General features: G+C 32.7%; 1 protein-coding gene and 1 long non-coding RNA gene across 2 annotated transcripts in view; one reads left to right on the plus strand and one right to left on the minus strand.

The window, feature by feature from the left end:
• The first annotated feature begins 1,299 nt into the window (after positions 1 to 1,299).
• LOC147064284 (uncharacterized) lies at positions 1,300 to 6,972 on the plus strand. The gene is made up of 3 exons (XR_015071973.1): positions 1,300 to 1,567; positions 5,066 to 5,137; positions 6,631 to 6,972. It is a non-coding gene; the product is annotated as an uncharacterized LOC147064284 (long non-coding RNA).
• Positions 6,973 to 9,838: 2,866 nt separating this feature from the next.
• The window catches only part of LOC147064285 (cytochrome P450 4c3-like), a 39,835-nt gene continuing 30,308 nt past the window's right edge, over positions 9,839 to 19,365 (minus strand). The window contains exons 5-11 of the mRNA XM_085958595.1: positions 19,084 to 19,153; positions 17,831 to 18,036; positions 17,253 to 17,362; positions 16,928 to 17,061; positions 16,499 to 16,605; positions 15,216 to 15,395; positions 9,839 to 11,905 (exon numbers count right to left, since the gene is read on the minus strand). Coding sequence (XP_085814721.1) covers positions 11,745 to 11,905; positions 15,216 to 15,395; positions 16,499 to 16,605; positions 16,928 to 17,061; positions 17,253 to 17,362; positions 17,831 to 18,036; positions 19,084 to 19,153 — 968 coding nt within the window. The 3' untranslated portion in view covers positions 9,839 to 11,744. The remainder of the gene's footprint in view (positions 11,906 to 15,215; positions 15,396 to 16,498; positions 16,606 to 16,927; positions 17,062 to 17,252; positions 17,363 to 17,830; positions 18,037 to 19,083; positions 19,154 to 19,365) is intronic.

Below are 19,365 nucleotides of genomic sequence, written 5' to 3' on the forward strand. Positions count from 1 at the left end.
ACATGATGGGTAGATAAATACAGATTGTGAAGAAAGAATTTGACCACCTCCAAAGGGCCGCACTAGAGATTGGCTTAAGAGTAAATGAAAACAAAACCAAAGTCATGGTACAAAGCCGACAAAATCAGAGTAGGCTAGGCTAAATTTCCAGTTTTGGAAACCATCAATTTGAGGTTGTCAACCGGTTCACATACCTGGGTTCCAATATTACAAAAGAGAACGAGGAACTGGAAGAAATAAAAGCCCGAATAACCGCTGCAAATAAATCGTACTTCTCATTGCTGCCCATATTCAAATCTAGAAATGTCCACAGAAAAACTAACACGCGGCTCTATAAAACCGTCATACGCACAGTCGTTGCATACGGGTGCGAGTCATGGACGCTAAATGTGAAAGCAGCTGAAATGGTAGATTGCTTTGACAGAAAGATCCTAAGGCGGATATACGGAACCATGAATGATGGTGGGGAGTGGAGAATTAGGTACAACACGGAACTATACCGCTTATACCAAGATACAAAACTCTCCAACTTCATAAAACTCCAGAGGCTAAACTGGGCAGGCCATGTCCAGCGCATGCCTGAGTCACGGATACCGAAGAAGATCCTCGAAAGAAACCCACGGGGGAAAAGGCCAGTGGGAAAGCCACGCACACGATGGGGTGATAGTGTTGCAAAGGATGCCAACCAGCTGCTAAAGGTCGGGAACTGGAAAGGACGTGCGGAGGACCGTTCCGGCTGGAGGTCAGCGGTGGAGGAGGCCAGGGCTCGACTTGAGCTGTAGCGCCATCGAAGAAGAAGAAGAAGAAGTTTGAGTATGCACACATTGGAATCCATAGTCTTCATCGTCTATTCACTATAGTTGACTATAATCAATGACATTAATATAGACGAATCATCTGGAAAATAAAATGACACTCACGTTATTGTCGGGTCTGCCGAATGGCATAATCTGTTCTAACGCCATTACAATAAAGGTGATATTGCTATAAATTCCTGATGCTTTTTGTTGGGTCTGCCGAATGGTTCGGTTCGAACGGGTTCGCTCAAATGAAAATTGACATTAGAAACACTGCTCTAACGCCATTACAATAAAGGTCATATTGCTATAAATTCCCGATGCGTGATATCGCATAATGGAAATTGCGTGACGTCTACCTATACATGCGAATGCGCGAATTTACTTGCTAGCTACTGTATTGAGTGCGTCGTCCATTAATAATGTCATTGACTATAATAGACACGTCTTTTGTATTGTATTTGTATAGTCTATGGTTATGACGTGTTAGAATTTTGAAATTAGTCTATGGTTCGCTTTGACAGATGATACCAGCTGCCATAGTCTATGGATGGTACCGACGTGTTCGTCAATTTCAATCTTTATTAGTTTTTCATTATATTTTGACAAGATACTGAACAAAACTAATTACAATTATACAAAGTATTTCATCTAATCATCGCAATTAGTCAATTTATCCACGTAACAAAAAACAGATAAACAGCACTTCTTGGAAACTACACGTTGTGTACACACTGTCAGTTGAGGCGGAAATTGTTATTATTGAAAAGGTAAGGTTTTTACGAATCTTTATGTATATTATCAAATGATATCTTGCCGAGACGTAAAATAATACGTCGATGTTGTACATTCCGTCTCTGAATTTTGGCAGTGCTAGTGGCAATTGAAAGTCATAAAAAATGAAGAAAGATAACGAGCTAATGTGAAATGCTACTGCGATTTTCATGTTGGTGTCAGCCTCCCGTCCACCTTTATCAGTAATGCATGACTCGGTCCTCTGAGTGATAACAAATTTAATCACCACACCAATTTTCTTCAGCAGTTCAACAGGTCATTGCTAATGGCATTTTGTTATAAAAATAATGTCAAGAGCATGTGAATATTTCGTCACCCTAGAACAATAAGGTATCATCTGGCATTTTGGTCAATTTTGACTTTTTGGTACCAAAATTCTTATAATAATTTTCTCTTTAAAACTGTGTTACAAGATTTTTAAAAATCTTTATGGTTTATGACATAGCAGGGCATTTAAGTTCTATATCAGATGCACTGGTAATTTGTTTTGGAACAATATGGTTCGATTTAAAATTTGAAAGCAACTATAGACCATTTGCTATAAAAAAAATAATTTTGGAGCAATATGGTTTCATTTCCGTTCAGCTGTCAAACTAGTACGTTTCTCTCAAATATTCGCGCTTCATTTTTCAACAATTTAATTAAAATAACATACAGATGAGCAATAATTTAAGTGAAAGGGGTATTGTGGGCATTTAAGAGGGTGATAATACTACGAATATACCTCACCAACCTACAATATCGTTGCTTCAAATACAAGGTAAATTTGAGGTTTTGTATTATTTTTGTTATTCATGTATTGTAATTAATTATTCTATTTTGTTTCATATATTTATTTTCAGCAACAATCTCAATTTATTGGATAATATAAACGATCTTCAAGTTATATGTACTGTCTGATGATATTACAATTGATGAGGATTTTGGGTACTTATGTTTCTTTTCAAATGAGTACTTAATTTATTTGCTGTTCTTTCATATTTTGTAAATTTGACATTACATCTGAAGAAATTGTTTCTAGAATACGTCATAATTTCATATATATTCTCCTTTTTATTATTCAGATAGGTGGAAGTACTTGGAGAAAGGTCAGAGTATGTTGTTTGCGAAGAAAACATAGATGTTGGCTATGATATTGACTAAATAATAATAGTTGCAATCACTGGCGGCTCCCTCTATAGGTCATTCGGTCATTGACCTGCCAAAATAAATACCTAAAAGTGCGGCCACACCGGCAACAAGTCGCGCGACAACTCGTTAAATTTTACGATAATTATCATAATTGCTTAAGAAATTTTACGATAATTATCATGCTTATCGTAAAATTTAACGAGTTGTCGCGCGACTTGTTTTCGGTGTGGACCCGGCATTACAATCGACATAATAATATTAATAATATGTGCAATGTCATATATAATAATATTAATAATAATCGGTGGATTTGAAATTATAGGGCGCGCGATATTGTGTCAACCCAGTCTATTGGGCTTTTTTTGTTTGGGCGATAATTCCCCGAACAAAAATATTGTGTTCGCCGGCAGTCTGAAAATTGACCCAAATTGAATATTTTTATAAAATTTTCTCTCTCGTTTCTCATGCATAAGACAGAGATCGATATAACACAAAATACGAGATCAAAGCTTGTAACGGTGCGTGAATTACTGTAATATCGGCAATGCCCGAGTGTGAGACAAAAGATTTTTTCACCTAATTAAATGAAACAGAATGATAACACTGACTAGATAATTGGTCTCAAGACGCAACTGTGTATGCGGTTCGGATTCGTTAACAGGTTTTGACGAATGCCTTTGGTTATTTTAATAATACATAAGGAGTTTTTGGTGATTTATAACATTTTTGTGAAGCAGTTAGTACGCACGCAGTAGCAATTGAAGTCTGTGATACAATTATAATGGAAATGGAAGCACGATTTGCATCCAACGATCATCTCATTATATCCGATTTGTTCAATAAAGAAAATTACACTGATTTTAAAAATAATTTTCCCACACGTCAAGTAAATTTGGTAAAACTGTTAGAAGAAATAAACATAATCAAGTTAAAAAATGAATTATTGGTGTTTTATCAACGAGATGATTTGCATGGCGCTATTACTGCAGTTTCTCTTCTACATTTTTTACTCAGCAATAATTTCAACGAAACATTTTCCGAGTCGATCAAAGTTCTCCAATTTATTTGCGTCATACCAATGACAACAGTTGAAAGTGAAAGATGTTTTTCCACTCTCAAAAGAATAAAAACCTTTCTACGCAATAGGGCCAGGATAGACTGACCGCTCTTGCAATGCTCAGTATTGAAAAAAAATATGTGGGAAAAATAGACAATTTTTATAATCATGTGATTGATGATTTTTCAAAAAGCAAAGAAAGAAAAGTGGACCTGATTTACAAAAAATTATAACGCGTTGTGTGCAATTTCGGTTAACGATGGGTTGGCGTTATGAAAAACGGACATTTTTTGAAGGGTTAGTAGGTACCGACCTATAACAATTTCTAGCACTTATTCTATAATGTATAAAAAGTCAATTTGCAATACGTCTTTTCAGTATACAACGAAAAGGCAAATTAAAATAATATATTCAAAATTGACCTGCTAGGTTTTTCCGGATTAAGCCGCCAATGGTTGCAATAGCTCTTTTCATAAACTATTTAATTATTACTTCATGAATCACTGCAGTGACAATACAATGATGTCTTTATTAAGTTTCATTTAAAAATTGAGTAATTTGAGAGGTTTTGTAATAATAGTTTTGTCAAAGTATTTTTTTATGCCAGTCTATTATCATAAAAACTTTTTTTTTCAGAGCTGTGAAGTTATGTGAGTACACTGGAGAGTCCATCATGGATCATATGGATTCTAACAACAAAAACCTTGAAAGTGAAGATACTTTCATGTCATTTTATAAACTATTAATATTGTTCTAAATTTCAGTATTATGAAACATTTTTTTATACCACGTCCTGTCATTTTTCATAAACTATGTTTAATTTAATGTTGTTCTAATAAAGAATTAATCGAAAAAGGTATTTTTATTCAATTTTAAACACAATAATAAAGCCCTGTAGCAAAATATTTTCAGAACATCAAGGTTTAATAATCAGATAGAACTTTGTTGCTCTGATTTTTTTAGATTTTCAGAGCAATTAAGTTCCATCACAAAATTTTAATGTCTGGATTAGATAATATTAGATATATTTAGTATACAATGCTTTGAAAATACAAACATAATGCAATAATAATAGTATTGTTAATATTTACCAATTTTCATTGCATATAGTTAAGATTTTATTCATATTCAAAACTTTGGAGCTCGATATCTCAGTTTGGTATAAATGCCAGATGATACCTTGTTGTTCTAGGATGACGATTTCCTAATTGATGATAGAACCTTATATTACTGAGATTGAGCCTGAATGCATGACATTATAACAAATAATAATTGATCTTTGCAGGGGCGGCTCTATCTTTGGTGATCACGGGTATGAACCCCAAATGAGAATAAATAATATACAAAAAAATGGTAGGTATGTATTACTTAAATCACTGTTTTGTTCAATTTATATTGCATATTCATTTCTGGGTCTTTTTACTGGTTCTCCGCCACCGCTCTCTATCATCTGTCAGTGAGCGCAGTGTTGCCAACTGAACTATAATTATAGTACATTTTGGTTCACGTACTATTCGAAAAGTGAAATTTTCGTCCGCATACTATTAAAAAAGTGTAGTACGTCAAAAATACCACATTTTTTAAAAATTTTATTAATTGAATTTGCCGGTTTGGTTAGGGGTTCATATGTTGCGATGTTTAAAGTTCCGTAAAATGTTCGTATTTCAATCACAGCAAATCGTAATAACGTGAAGCGAGGGACGTATTAAGTATAATCTAGGTGTATAATATAAATAATATAAGATCTCAGTGTGCGATATTAGTCTATGGACGTGGTTTTGCATTGTATACCTACTCTAAAAAACTAACGTGACAGTTAATGACGGCGGCCGGTGTTAGCATTTTTCGGTCGTAAGAGGTGTTATAATAAAGCAGGGCATCGGAATTTCTCGAATTCTCCGTTATGTTTATGTGACAAACAAAAAAATTTCATTTTCTACACGTCCTATAATTTTTGCCGAAATACTATAATGGCTTGGACCGCGTACTATAATTCGATAACAAAAAGATAGCTAAAATCCAAAATGGCGACTGTCAGATTACGATGACGGAGAATCTGTAAAAAGCACCTCATTTCTTTGCAAACAATATTAAATAACAATAATTGTATTATATTCTTTAATATATACTTTTTTTATTCAACAAACAATTCACAAGATTTAAGAATGTAACATTCTAATTATTGAACATACATAATTTTTGAAAGCACTTCTGAGAAAATATTAAAACCAATAGAAAAAATCTTTTTGAAATGTTGAAAAAAACCTTCTATAGAGATGGAGCTAAATGTATGAAATTGAAGCAATGAAAAGGACCACTTGTCCACTGATTAAGTTAACTACAAAGGACTTCGCATTGCAGGTTAATGTGCAGAGAACTTCACACTACTGTTATGACATTTATTTACCAATTTGTAGATAAGCAGCTAGGAATCCTACACTTTGTCATTATTATTTAGTTGAAAAGAAAGACTGTTTATAACTGCAGATGAGTAACAAATCACAATGGCAGCCAAAATCGGAATGCCAACTGAGCGATGTTAATATTTATGGGGTCTACCAACGAAACCATGATTCATGTATTTGCTAAATAGTTTCAAATGTCACAACAGAAATAACGTTTCAGGCTCCTTCTGTTTATAGTCCAAACTCTTTGATAATTTTTCATATTTCACGCTGCTGATGCAAAAGCACGCGCGTAAGAATTTAGGTGATCTTTTCGATGTTTCTAATAATCATTTTCGATTAAAAAGAATCCTACATTCTTAAAACCCTTGTGAGTATATAGTAGGTTTTGAATAAAACATAATTAATAAAAGTAAAAATTAAATAAACAATTTCTTTTATACAGGTGCAGAAGGATATGGACTAAAGGGGGGGTTGATTATTAATATGTCACACACAGTTCTTCCGACAAGACCAGCTCGTGCCAAAGAAGTGGTATACGGCAATAGCAATAAAGTACATAAAATCTTTTCTTAGCCACGAGAGTTCAAAAATATCAGATATAAATGATATTTTACGTGTACCGAAAAATGCAAGAAAATTTTCTTACCAATCGCAATTTGATATTGCTTCCTATAAATGCACCATAATATTTAATCAATTAAAAGATCAATTTGAATATCGCAGATAGCAATGGCGGCTTTGTGGCGAGATATTGTGAAATATATAATATATACCTACTTACCTAATTTATTTAGTTTTATTTTGTTGTTGGTTTGATACGTCACAATGAATCGGCAACAACTATTGTGACAGATATGATATTCCGATATTATTTCTGCACCAACCGTGAAGAAGTAGGTAACTACACGAAAACCAACTTTTCAGAGGAGCGGTTTAAGCTTTGTTATTTTATATTTAATTATACAATAATCTGTTTATTTAATTATACAAACAAGTATTTTACCTATTTTGTTAAATAACTAATAACTTATTTAATTTAGAAGTTATGACTTATGATAATCTGAAAATAAGACTTAACCACTCATTTCCGGTGGTACAGATTTAATGTCTTACCTACTGCAAAAGTTGGGTTTCCGAGTTTTCATCCCGCTGCAATATTGTTTCACAGTTTTCATAATATACCATATCGTCGGTGTTTTGTAAAAAGGGCGAATCAACCATTTTGACGAAATCGAGATTTTAATGAAAATACAATATGTACCCCACTAGCTTTGTTGTGTAAAAACGGCAAATTTTTATCTCCACAGGAAAGTACTTATAAACGATAATCGACTAAAATTAAATTAATTAAAATTACGAAATAAAAAGCAAATGTGACATATTAGGCCTTTTAAAATATTATATGATAATACCTATTATAATGACAGTATTCTTTCTAAGCTTTATTATAAACTTGTTAGATATTTATAATCATCTACAGGTAAACAACAAATAAATGTCAAAAGTTAAAAACCCTCCTGTAAAGTAGCATTTTGGTTAATTCGCCCTTTTTACAAAACACCGACGATTTACACAGGCATTTGTTTGAACTTTTTAATATTTCAGTATTTATGAGAATCATAAATAGAAATTCCATATAAAACATAACAAACATTGTTGCTTTTGTTCTGAACATTTTTAAAATCAAAAGCGTTAATGTTTTATAATATGACGTTTTGTATGTGATTTCCATTTATGTTTATTACTATTGTATTAACAGAAGTAAAAGCCGAATTGCTAAAAATGTGTGAAGATAAAAAAAGTTGTAATTCATAGCACTGCAGAATGAGTGAAGTTTTAATTCACAGCGCTGCATGCGCTGACACTGTTATGTCACATGGTTTTGGTGTGTTGATTCTATTACGTCACATGCTCTTTGCGTGTTGACATAATGCTTTGCAAATACAGTACTGTCTCAGTAATCTGCCACCCCAAAAACCAGACAAGTGTTCAATTAGTGAAAGCGGCGGATTATAGTGCATACATACAAAATATGGTAAAAATTAGAACAGGTATTTCGTAAAAATAGTTTTTTTGAGAAAGATGTACAGCAAATTGCGGTTTTATTAATAATCAAAATCAAGTATTTATTTACATATTTATAAATTAAGTTTATTAACTAAATATCAAACAGTAAATCACTTGACACATCCAGTTGTTCAGTGAGGCAGATAATCTTGAATGGCTTAGGATTCCTGGCTTTCCCCATGACCTAAGCTTAATTTTTTGTGTCCCGGTTGCATTAGAGCACGGCATGATTATTGTGATGCGGTCCTTGGGCACTTTCCTCCCTGTGGGTCTATTCTATACTTATCGACCGCTAAAGTGATAAAGTGATAAATATTATCAAACTTAGGGTAGGTTTGTATCAAAATATTAGCACTTATTGTAACAATTACACGAAGCTGGTTTTTATTGTTGCAATAAGTGCTATATTTTAACAGCACCTATCTTGCTGCTGTTAAAATATCGCACTTATTGCAACAATAAATACAAGCTTCGTGTAATTGTTACAATAAGTGCTAATATTTTAATACAAACCTACCCTAAGTTTGATACTATTTATTAATTTAGTGTTCGATAAGTATAGAATAGACCCACTGGTACATTACTTTCTTCGCGATGAACGTACGTTTTACGAAGGAGAAGTTACCAAAATAAACCCGTCTCATTAGCGTTGTATACGTATACGCGGCGGACTACTGAATTTGACAATCGAATACTGGCAAATTATAGAGCTTGATTTTGTGCTTTCAACTAGTAAAAATAACGGCGAATTATAGGAGTTGTTGGATAATCGAGCGGCGGATTACTGAGGGTGTACTGTATTCTATCTCTGGTACTATTCAGATGAGATAACCTTTCTTTTCTGTTTTTCCTCCTCACAATACTTCTACATTCGAAATAATACTCTTCACCTGTTTCCGTAAAGGTTTAGGTATTTTAATGTTAATGAAACTCCACGTGATATCGAACACCCACTGAATTATGGGCACAGGGAATGTTGTATCGGGAAAGTAAATGCAGGAGTAGGGTTTTAGTTCCAGTAACAACTAGTGACGTGGAAGACTTGATATATCGCGACCCGAGAACTACAAGGTTCTAAGTGTCGATTTTTGGCCAAACTAAAGTAATAATGAGGCAGTCTTCCAAGTCACATTATCTACATACTATATCAATATGAGGTCGATATTTTTTATATTTTTTCATTAAACCCCAATACTACCGAGTTCTATGTGCACTTTACAGAATATCTGTGGTACTACAGAGTTCTACCATAATCTAAAAAGATCCGTCGTTCTACAAAGTTCTATGTGCTTTGACATTTCGTGGTTGTGAATACATTTAAAATTGTTAAAATGGTTTTAATTGCAATATGAAGAGTAAAATGTTGTTGTTTTGTATTTTAAATTTATTATTAGGACTCCATGCAGTGTATTTAACTAGAAACCACGAGTATTTAAATAAACTACTATAACTTCGAGATACATAACCTCAAAAAAAAAGGTTTCGTGATATTTGATATCAACAGTAAATTGTGAACTCACTAATAGATGAATTTTAATATTATGAAACGTAAGTAAGGTTAAATTATCGTTATTTTTTTTTTTAATATTGAGAGTATTTTAAGGCTATTTCATTCATTGATTTAATGTTTCAGGCTTAAAAGTCTTCCTGAAAGTGATATAAATATTTGAGATGTTTCAAATCTCAGTAGATGAGGTGAAAAAATGGTTATGTTGTATTCTAAAATCCCTATTCCTGAGAATTGAGAAGAATATTATTATGATGTTATGATGGATCTGAAAGATATGCCTCTTGGTGGCTTGAAGTTTATTCTAAAACTGAGGCGAATAATTTAATAAAAGAATTTTTACACAACATTCACTCAGCCATTAGTAACAACAATCTTGTATACACAATTACAATAAATGTATCTGATGTGAAGACAACGAGCCAGTTGAAATTGAACAATGAACATTGGGCTTGTTGCATCAACAATAGTTTTGTATTTTTAAATTATATTTTCAACATAGTTTTCATTTTAAAATGGTATTAAACAAAAATTACAAAAAAAATATTTAAGTTTTTCCGAATTTCCCATTTTCCCAACAATTTCCATACATTTTCTCCGGAAAAAAATATTATATTAGATAACTTTCAAGAATTTTATTTATTTTAACATGAAAAGTGAAACTATGCGTCCTGAATTACCAGGATTTCCATACAAATTTCAGTTAGAACCTTGTAGTAAAGGCGATTTGTTTGAGTTTCAGGTGGACAATGTTCTAACTGAATTTATGATATATAAAATTAACCATTAAAAACTAGTTTTAACGTAGTTTTATTGATACGTACAACATAGCAGTACCATAATTGATATATTCAATCAAAAAAATAATTGAAAACATTCACAATTAACAAAATACAAGCGATCAAAACTTCAACAGCCCATAACTTTTTTGCTGCAGTTGTTCACTTAGAACTCTGTAGTTCTCGGGTCGCGATATTATAAGTCGCACTGTATACTGTAATAACGAATCCCATCCAGTGTAAGATTTTTCCAAGGATATTTTAATGGTTATGTTTCTGTAGCTAATATCTATTTTCAATAAAAAGGAAAATTTATATAGTTGTCATCCATTTTATATTTCAAAATATGACATACCCTGTTGAAGGAAAATAAAATAAAATCTTATGAACAGTGTAAATTAATAATATATACATTACTGCAGTTTTAATGAAATAGGTACATAGTACACTGAATCAGTTAATTTTATTCATTATTCTAAATTTATTTGTACAAGACTATTTAATACATTTTTTTTTGTCATGTCCGATACTAAGATCATATGGGCTCCACAGACTGGAAATTTTGTATTAACAAATTTTTGTTTTTACGAGAAACATATGTTAGTCACTTGCTCAACCTATTAGGTCCCCATAATCACTATATGTATTCCTCAGACGCAGGATTCGAACTTGGGACCTACGACATTATAAGTTAACACATTAGCCTCTCGGCCATCGTTGGCTTTAAATTTGAATAAAATTAGGGTTTTAATTGATTTTTATATAAACGGTATGTATTTAATCTTTGTCAGTTGTGTGCATACTATAGGTACATAACAAATAGAGTTTAATACATTGGACGTGCCCAGCGTGTAACGATTAAGATGGCCATTCGATATAATTAGCATACTATTTAAACGTGGTAATTAAAAAGTAATTATATATTCAGCAGTCAATGTAATATGCCAATAAAACACATAAGTGTGGACATAGCTAAAAATGTGAGACTTCTTTTTCAAAAACAGAAATTGTGTTTCTGAATCAAATTTGCCACATGAATTCTAGTAGATCCATCACAAGTGATGGTTTTAATGATAACTTTTGATTAATTGGTTCTGCCATATGACATTTTATACGTACTTATATCTTATATAAAACTATTATGTTGGTACATTTAATTCTTATTCTAAATTAAAATTAGGGTTTTAATCATTGATTTCTTAATTACGTTCCTTCTCTCGATGTAATCTTAATATTAACACCGTTCATAGATTTCAGAATTATATCCGCCGTCAGTACAACTTTTTCACCTGACGATTCTAGTTTGAAGTTTCGTAGGATTTTAGAAAGGGTAGATTTCATTTCCAACATGGCGAATTTTTGTCCTGAAAATATAAGAAAATGTAAATAGTTTGTCAGGCTGTAAATAAGTTCAGAGCATCAATCAAATTGAAGATATGGCAACTATTAGTATACCATTTTCAATGATCGGACAAACTTGTAGGGCATTATTGTTTGTTAACATTAGGTAGAGCAATGTGACTAGAAGATAGAGCTGTTGGAATTCTTGGAGTTGGGTAAAATTCTGTGGCAAGTTATTTTATAATATTTTTGTATAGAAACACTACTTACATCTGTTTATTTAATATAATCTGGCGTTGTAAGCATAATAATTACGATTGCAAGATTACTTGTTATAGTGTTGTGGGTGCTTTAATGGTTATGCTTGATAGAGAATGCTAATATAATAAAATTTCCAAGGCTTTTATAACAATTCTGTATTGTTAAACCAATGTTTCTAAATGTGAAGTCTGACGGATATACAAAAGAAGGTTATCCAAGTATTAAAAAATGAGATTTTTCAAGAATATTTGGACTAGTTGAAGAAAACCAAAAGTGGCATATCCATAGAAAATTTGAGCAATTTAAGCCCATTATAGTTTGTATTTTGCCAAGGTTGAGGGCCAGTCATGTTATCATATGCGATAGATCTAGAGCTCTTCATAAGGCAGTTAGTTGGCCTCCGGGTCACCACCATAGGAGATGGGTGTATAATGTGAAGAGGGAGGCGGAGGCTGAGTGTGACCGACTGGAGAAAGACAGCACTTGGTTTCTAGCGCCGGTTTATGTAAGTAATAATTATGTATTGCATTTTATTGATTTAAGGATGAAGTTCAGGCATGTCCACAATATATCAATCGCATTGAACAACGCAAATATAAAAAGCGAGTCAAGGAGAGAAGTATTTTGCCAAAATTGGTTCTGTTATTCAAGAGTTAGAAAAGAGATTCGGTGACCTTTAAAAAAATTATTCAATTGAAGATTTTCATTTCCATTCAAATCCGATTTGGACCGATTTTATTCTTTATTTTAATAAGTTGGCCTTCACGGAGTGGAGGTTATATATACAAATTATTTTTGTTTTTACGGGAAATGGATGTTAGCCAGTTGTTCAACCTATTAGGTCCAAACACATTGAAAAACCATAGTAACATGTGAATTTACCAATCCCTGTCTCGTACAATCCATAACATTATAAGCTGACATGGTAACTGGTCGGCCATTGTGCGCATGGGAATCAAAATTACTTGTGTGTAATCGAAAATGAGTAAATAACTGAATTCTCTTAAGGGGCCCACACAGGAGAAGAATCATTTCGAGTGTTTGTGCCTAGACAAAATTTTCCCGATTTGAGAAGATACAGTGACATTCTACACTCGTGTTTAGGTTAAACTTGTTTGTGTAAATCTGCATGTATTAAAAATGACAGATTAAGCAATGTTCCAATAAACATCTTAAGGCAAAGTCTTTACTGAGCCTTTTTTAAAGAGACACCTAGCGGAAAAATACGAAGCTTGCAATTTGAGACATTTTTTTGATAATTTACAATTTCAACTGTATTAATGAATAAATATGTTATCTGAAAACATTAAAAAGAAAAATATTTTTTATTTTAAGTCAAAGATAAACTTACGATTGCAAAAAATGTAATAAAATATGAATTTGTTGAATCGGACCGCACCCTATTATTATATTTATATTTTATAGTCATATTTATTATTAAAATTTAGTTTATTAAGTTTTCTAAGCATCACCTAAGAGATTTTTGACTAATTCATAGTTTTAATATTTTTTATATCTATTTTAAAAATATCGATTTTTATAAAAATATAAATGTGTATAACTTGAAATCCTTTTTATTTATATCAAATCAAGCTTCAATATTAGGACCATACATAAATAAAATTTTAAAAATAAATATGACCATAAAATATATGTAATAATAGGGTGCGGTCCGATTCAACAAATTCACATTTTATTATATTTTTTACAATTGTAAGTTTATCTTTGACTTAAAATAAAAAATATTTTTCTTTTTAATGTTTTCATATACATATTTATTCATTAATACAGTTGAAATTGTAAATTATCAAAAAAATGTTTCAAATTGCAAGCTTCGTATTTTTTCGCTAGGTGTCTCTTTAAAAAAGGCTCAGTGAAGACTTCGCCTTAAGGATTCCTTGAAGCAGCAACACATGGCGTCATTCTAATGACAGAAGTAAAGATGTATCAAAATTTCAGGTTTTGTAGAAGCAAACAACTTGGTAGTCATGGGAAACAGTCACTTAAATTGAAACATGCATCTTCACTTCAATTACATTTCATGTCTCATTCTTACTGATTAGGTAATTCATGTAGATTACTCGGACATGCTTCTGTCTTCAGAGCGTTCACTATGTATTGTCTGACTCACTCCTGCTTTCATAGTCATGATGCATGTGCATAAAACCTGATATATGACTTCCAGGGGCAGCCTCTGACTCACATGTTTTAAGTCAGTCGTACATAAAAAAAGCATGTCTACTTTTACCATTAGCTCGTCTTAGATTGTCTTATGTGAAAGAACAATGCGGACCGGCTTCTTCTGCGTAGATGGTCATTCATCGGATAACAGTATTCTTCTAAGCAGATGAAACCATTCCTGATGGTTACTGAATTACGAAGTACTTACTATCAGTGGCGAAGGGTGGAGGTAGGCTGTTAAGATTCGCTATAAATAGTGCACACTAAACTTTGTTAGTCATATGTATTTGTTTTTATTGAACTAAGACTACAATTTACAGATGGTATTAGTTAGTTTTTAAAAATCAATTAAGCCCTGCCTAAACGAAACCATAATAGATTTGGTCTAATTTGGGCAATACGACAAAATTGTGTACAATTTTTCATTCATAGTTATTTGTTTTCGTTGGATTAAAACTACATATTACACATATTTTTGGTTCATTTTTTTGATTCATTAAGCCCTGCGTAAACCAAACTATAATAAATAAAAAATATTATTCTATCTATAAAATACTCAAAGTTATGTATGATTTAATTGCATAATTTTAGATATTTTATAGATAGACATGTATTTTTTCACTAATATCTATTATGGCTTGGTTTCTCAGGGTTTAATTGAATTTTAAAATCTAATCTACACTATCTGTAAATTGTAGTCTTATTTCAATGAAAACAAATATGTATGTCTGAAAAAGTTCAATGTGCACTATTTATGGCGGATCTTAACAGCCTACCTCCACCCTTCGCCACTGCTTACTATACATCGTGCCTTTTTTAATTATTGATATAATTTCATCATTGATAAACCTACAAAAGCTTAAGTAATAGATATTGTATTTATTCAGATACCTATGCAATTCCGTGGACCGGCACTGAAGAACACAGTTGAGAATGGATTGCGTTTGTTGGCTTCTTCAGGTAAAAATCTCTCCGGAATAAATTCATCAGGATTATGGAATATTTTAGCGCTTCTGTTCATATTGTAAACCAGTACCAGAACAGTGCTGTCTTTTGGCAGAAACATACCATCTGTAAATAGACGTGGAACATTTTTAACTGAGAGCGAGTGGAGAACTGCAAGGTTCTAAGTGTTTGTCCTTGACTAAACAAAAGTAACAACGAGGCAGCTTAGAATACTACTTCATTGTTGAGTTTGTTTTTTCAAGGATGAACACTTAGAACCTTGCAGTATTAGGCTCGCGAAAGATCAATGTAATATTAAAATTTGACATGATCAAAGGTGTTGAAGAGAACCTCCTATTGAGATGTAGCCTAATTGTGTGAAAATAAGCTATCGATTGGTTCAGCTGCTTTCGCCGACACACAATTTATTTCCATATGCCATCACTGTGTGTATGACAGTTTTATAAAGACTAATCTTTGTATTTCTGTGATCACTTCTGGACTTAAGGATCTGAAGCAACGAGAAGTATGACCTCTTTGCAGCTAATATTCTCTTAGTCCTTCAAGTTCTTATTTTTTGTGTTATGTCGGATCCCAAGTAGGTAAAAACCACATGCACGCTAGATTGATGAGATAATTAAGTTTCGCGGAAGTATGTGGTAACAAAGACTAAGGAACGAGTGGGGGCAGCAAGGAATATAAGATCTTTGGTTATATATTTCCATAACTCTTAACATTAGGCCACTCTTGATTCTAAGATCTCTCTGTTGTCAAGGAGTCACAACATCTGTTATTTGGCATAGTCGGACATAGTCCTGTGATTTCCTTTCAAATTATATTGAATATTCTGTCTGAGAAAAGAAACTAACGAATAAATTTAATGAAAAGGTGTGATTACTTGAGATAGTATTTACTTGATATGAAACTATTTTATAATCCAAGATAATCTGTTATTGGCAATAGCTTTGACTGGGCCTCTGAAAGTGCGACACTGCATCAGATTCTGTCATGGTCGATCCACCCTCACCATGCAGCCATGCTACAAAAGCGATTACACTGCAGGTCTCGCGTGGCGATGATACAAGGGAAGTGGCATACCTAGTGCTTACTGCTTGCCCTGTGCTCTGATGCAGGAGCATGGTAGAGTGAAGAAAGTAGGTATGTGATTGTAAAGGAACACATATTGTTGCAACAGTTTTATGTAGAAAGATACTTGAATAAGTACTTACTTATATTTGTGTCTTGGCCAATTCTTCTGGCTATGTATGGCACAGACGGAAACAGTCGAAGAGATTCCTTGATAACAAGATCCATGTAATTCATACTTTGGAGATCGCTGTAAGCAATCAAAGATTTTTAGAGACAGATTCAATTTAAAAAAAATTTCAGACAGTTACCAAAAATGACTATTGGTTTTTAAATAAACATGTGTCGCTTATGTATGATTGATTTGAAACATGTGAGACGCTTGCAATGATCGCATAAACGAAATCGACCAATGCGACGATCACATTGCAATATTTCAGTCAAAATGCATAGCAAAATGGACAAAATATAAAAACAGTAAAATCGCTGTCTTGTAATTTCCAGTTTAAAAATTAACATATTTCATTACTTATAATATTATTGTCTCTGGTTTTATACTGTTAAGTCATCACCTATAACTTGCCGGTCTATGCATATCTCTAGCAAATATTTCCTGCTGCTCTTGGTACAGCTTTTCTTGGACGACGGAATTATTGGCTATTGAATAAAGTGCAAAACTGATCGCAGAAGTGGTTGTATCATGACCCTACAATAAAAAATAAATATTTTAATAAAAAAATGCATTAATATAAATTATGAACCAGTTCGCTATAAAGTAAATATGCATGTTTTTATCAACAAGTTTGTCAAGAATTGAACGAAGTTTGTCTGATTTGTCAGCTTTGATTGTATTAAATTTACTTGTTCTGGAAGTATTGGTTTATATTTAACATTTACTTCAAATAAAAAGGTGTCCACTTCTTCTCTGATACTCAAATTGTCTAATGGTTGTCCATCAATTGTTGATAAAAGTAACATGTCCAAAAATGCCATCTTCTTCTTTACACCTGAAAGTTAAACAGAAAGATTTGTTGAAAATCATTGTTTACTGCAGACATTGAAGATTTCTTCACATAGAATGTTCGTCAGTTTTGAATTAGCTTTGTTTTGTATTATTTTTTATATTATCTTGAATGCATGGTGATTTCAATCAAGGGTAACTGCTCCTGAGACATTCCCAGGTGTAAAAAACTGGTATTGCTCACATCAAACGTGGAATCTCGTGATACGCTCAATTGATGCGCTGGCTAGACGGCAGCGACTTGTCGGCGCGGTATAGTTTGTGTAAAAAATACAGAATACCTTTTAGTTTTCGCGAGGTACAGTTTTCCCATCCATACACACGGGCTTATCGAAACAAACCGGTTTGCGCATGTAAGCTTGTGGTAAAGCATGAGCATCTACCTGGCGCTTAAGATTGAGTGTGATGCAGGGCGAGTTGCTTGGATTTTTTAATTGGAAAAAAAAATCTTTACCCAATATTTCTGACTCCTCCGTATAGGATGCCAAACTTTCTTTAGAGTTGTTCAATATTTCACGTCTCTTTATTATCATATCGTTTGTAAACTTGTGAAGAATAGCCAACGATTTAGTCTGTAAATGATAATCACTAGTCGCTTTGAACATGAAATCTGATCTTCTCAAAAGATTTTTCATTCTAGAATGCATGATGCGGCACATGCTGAAAATGAGAAAACAATTAATTGAATAATGAAATAATAATTTGGAATAAAATTATGAAAACATTGTACAATTTATAATATAATGTCAGTGGGCAAAAGGCAAAGGGAGATATTAAAATTACTAGGTTAGTTAGTGTATATTAAGTTTGTGTATGCCATTGACTTATTTAGTTTCTTTTAGTTGATTCACCCTCTTTCTCCTTTACACATCTATATATGTATATCGTCTATGTAAGTTCTCTGTGCTCTCGGTTAAACGGCACAAGCCGCATTGATTGGTGCATTCAAATTTTGAAATTGACCAATTACTTGCACTCGGTTAAAATCAATACCGCTCATGAATTATCCATACTATAGAAGCAAGCAAAACCGCGTAGATCCCTAGATCCAATACAGCGGACGAGTGCAGAGTTGTGGCAATACCGCGTAAGGTCCTATTGATTTACAAAATAATCCTATGGCAATATATATGGCCACTGACGCATACGATAGTAAAAATATATTTTCTAATATAAAACAGGAAGACACAATAAACTGCATATAAATTTATTTTTTATCTTTTTTATTGATGAAGTTGTAAGTCCCCCCTGAACATTTTGACAGATGGTTCTTCTGCGGTATTGAACTTACATAGACAATATTACATTAAGTCATTTGGAGTATTCATTTGTTTATAGTTTTTCAGACTTGTATCCCTCACAGTAGGTACAGACCTACAAACTTATCTTAAGAATTAATGCGGGAGTCACAGTCGAATACTACCCAATCAAGACTCACAACTGGATAGAATCTGACATTCGAATGGCGTTTTCATTATAGCGTCCATATGGTAGTTCGTAGTTCCATTTTTGACCGTTCTTTAGATAAGTTTGTAGGACTGTATACAGGTTGTATTGCTTGACATTAATTATAATTAATTTGCAGTGTGATGGCCAGAATATGACTTTAATTATTAAGATTTCATACCTGTTATGTTTTGGTAATATATACATACCTTTCTTATGTCTATGGTAGGTAATGTTTCAAAGCTGGAATTGAATACTTACTCTTTCACAGCTCGTACATATTCCGATTCTTCATTATCTTGAGCATTTATTGAAACACCCATCGCAGCCTCTATATTAAAATAAACAAGTAAAACGAAAATTAGTTACATATAGATAGGTACATAGTTAACAATATTGTGGTACCTACCTACCTATTTATTTGACAGTTGTAAGGTGTTCGACTTCAAAATTCAATCTATTGTATAAATAAAATGTCAATTACTGATTTATTTAAGAGACTAATAAAATCCAATATCTACATAAAATAAAGTAATGACATTT

The sequence above is a fragment of the Rhyacophila brunnea genome, unplaced genomic scaffold, assembly GCF_057557595.1.
Source record: "Rhyacophila brunnea isolate RB1 unplaced genomic scaffold, BYU_Rbru_1.0 scaffold_8, whole genome shotgun sequence".
Taxonomy (NCBI): Eukaryota; Metazoa; Arthropoda; class Insecta; order Trichoptera; family Rhyacophilidae; genus Rhyacophila; species Rhyacophila brunnea.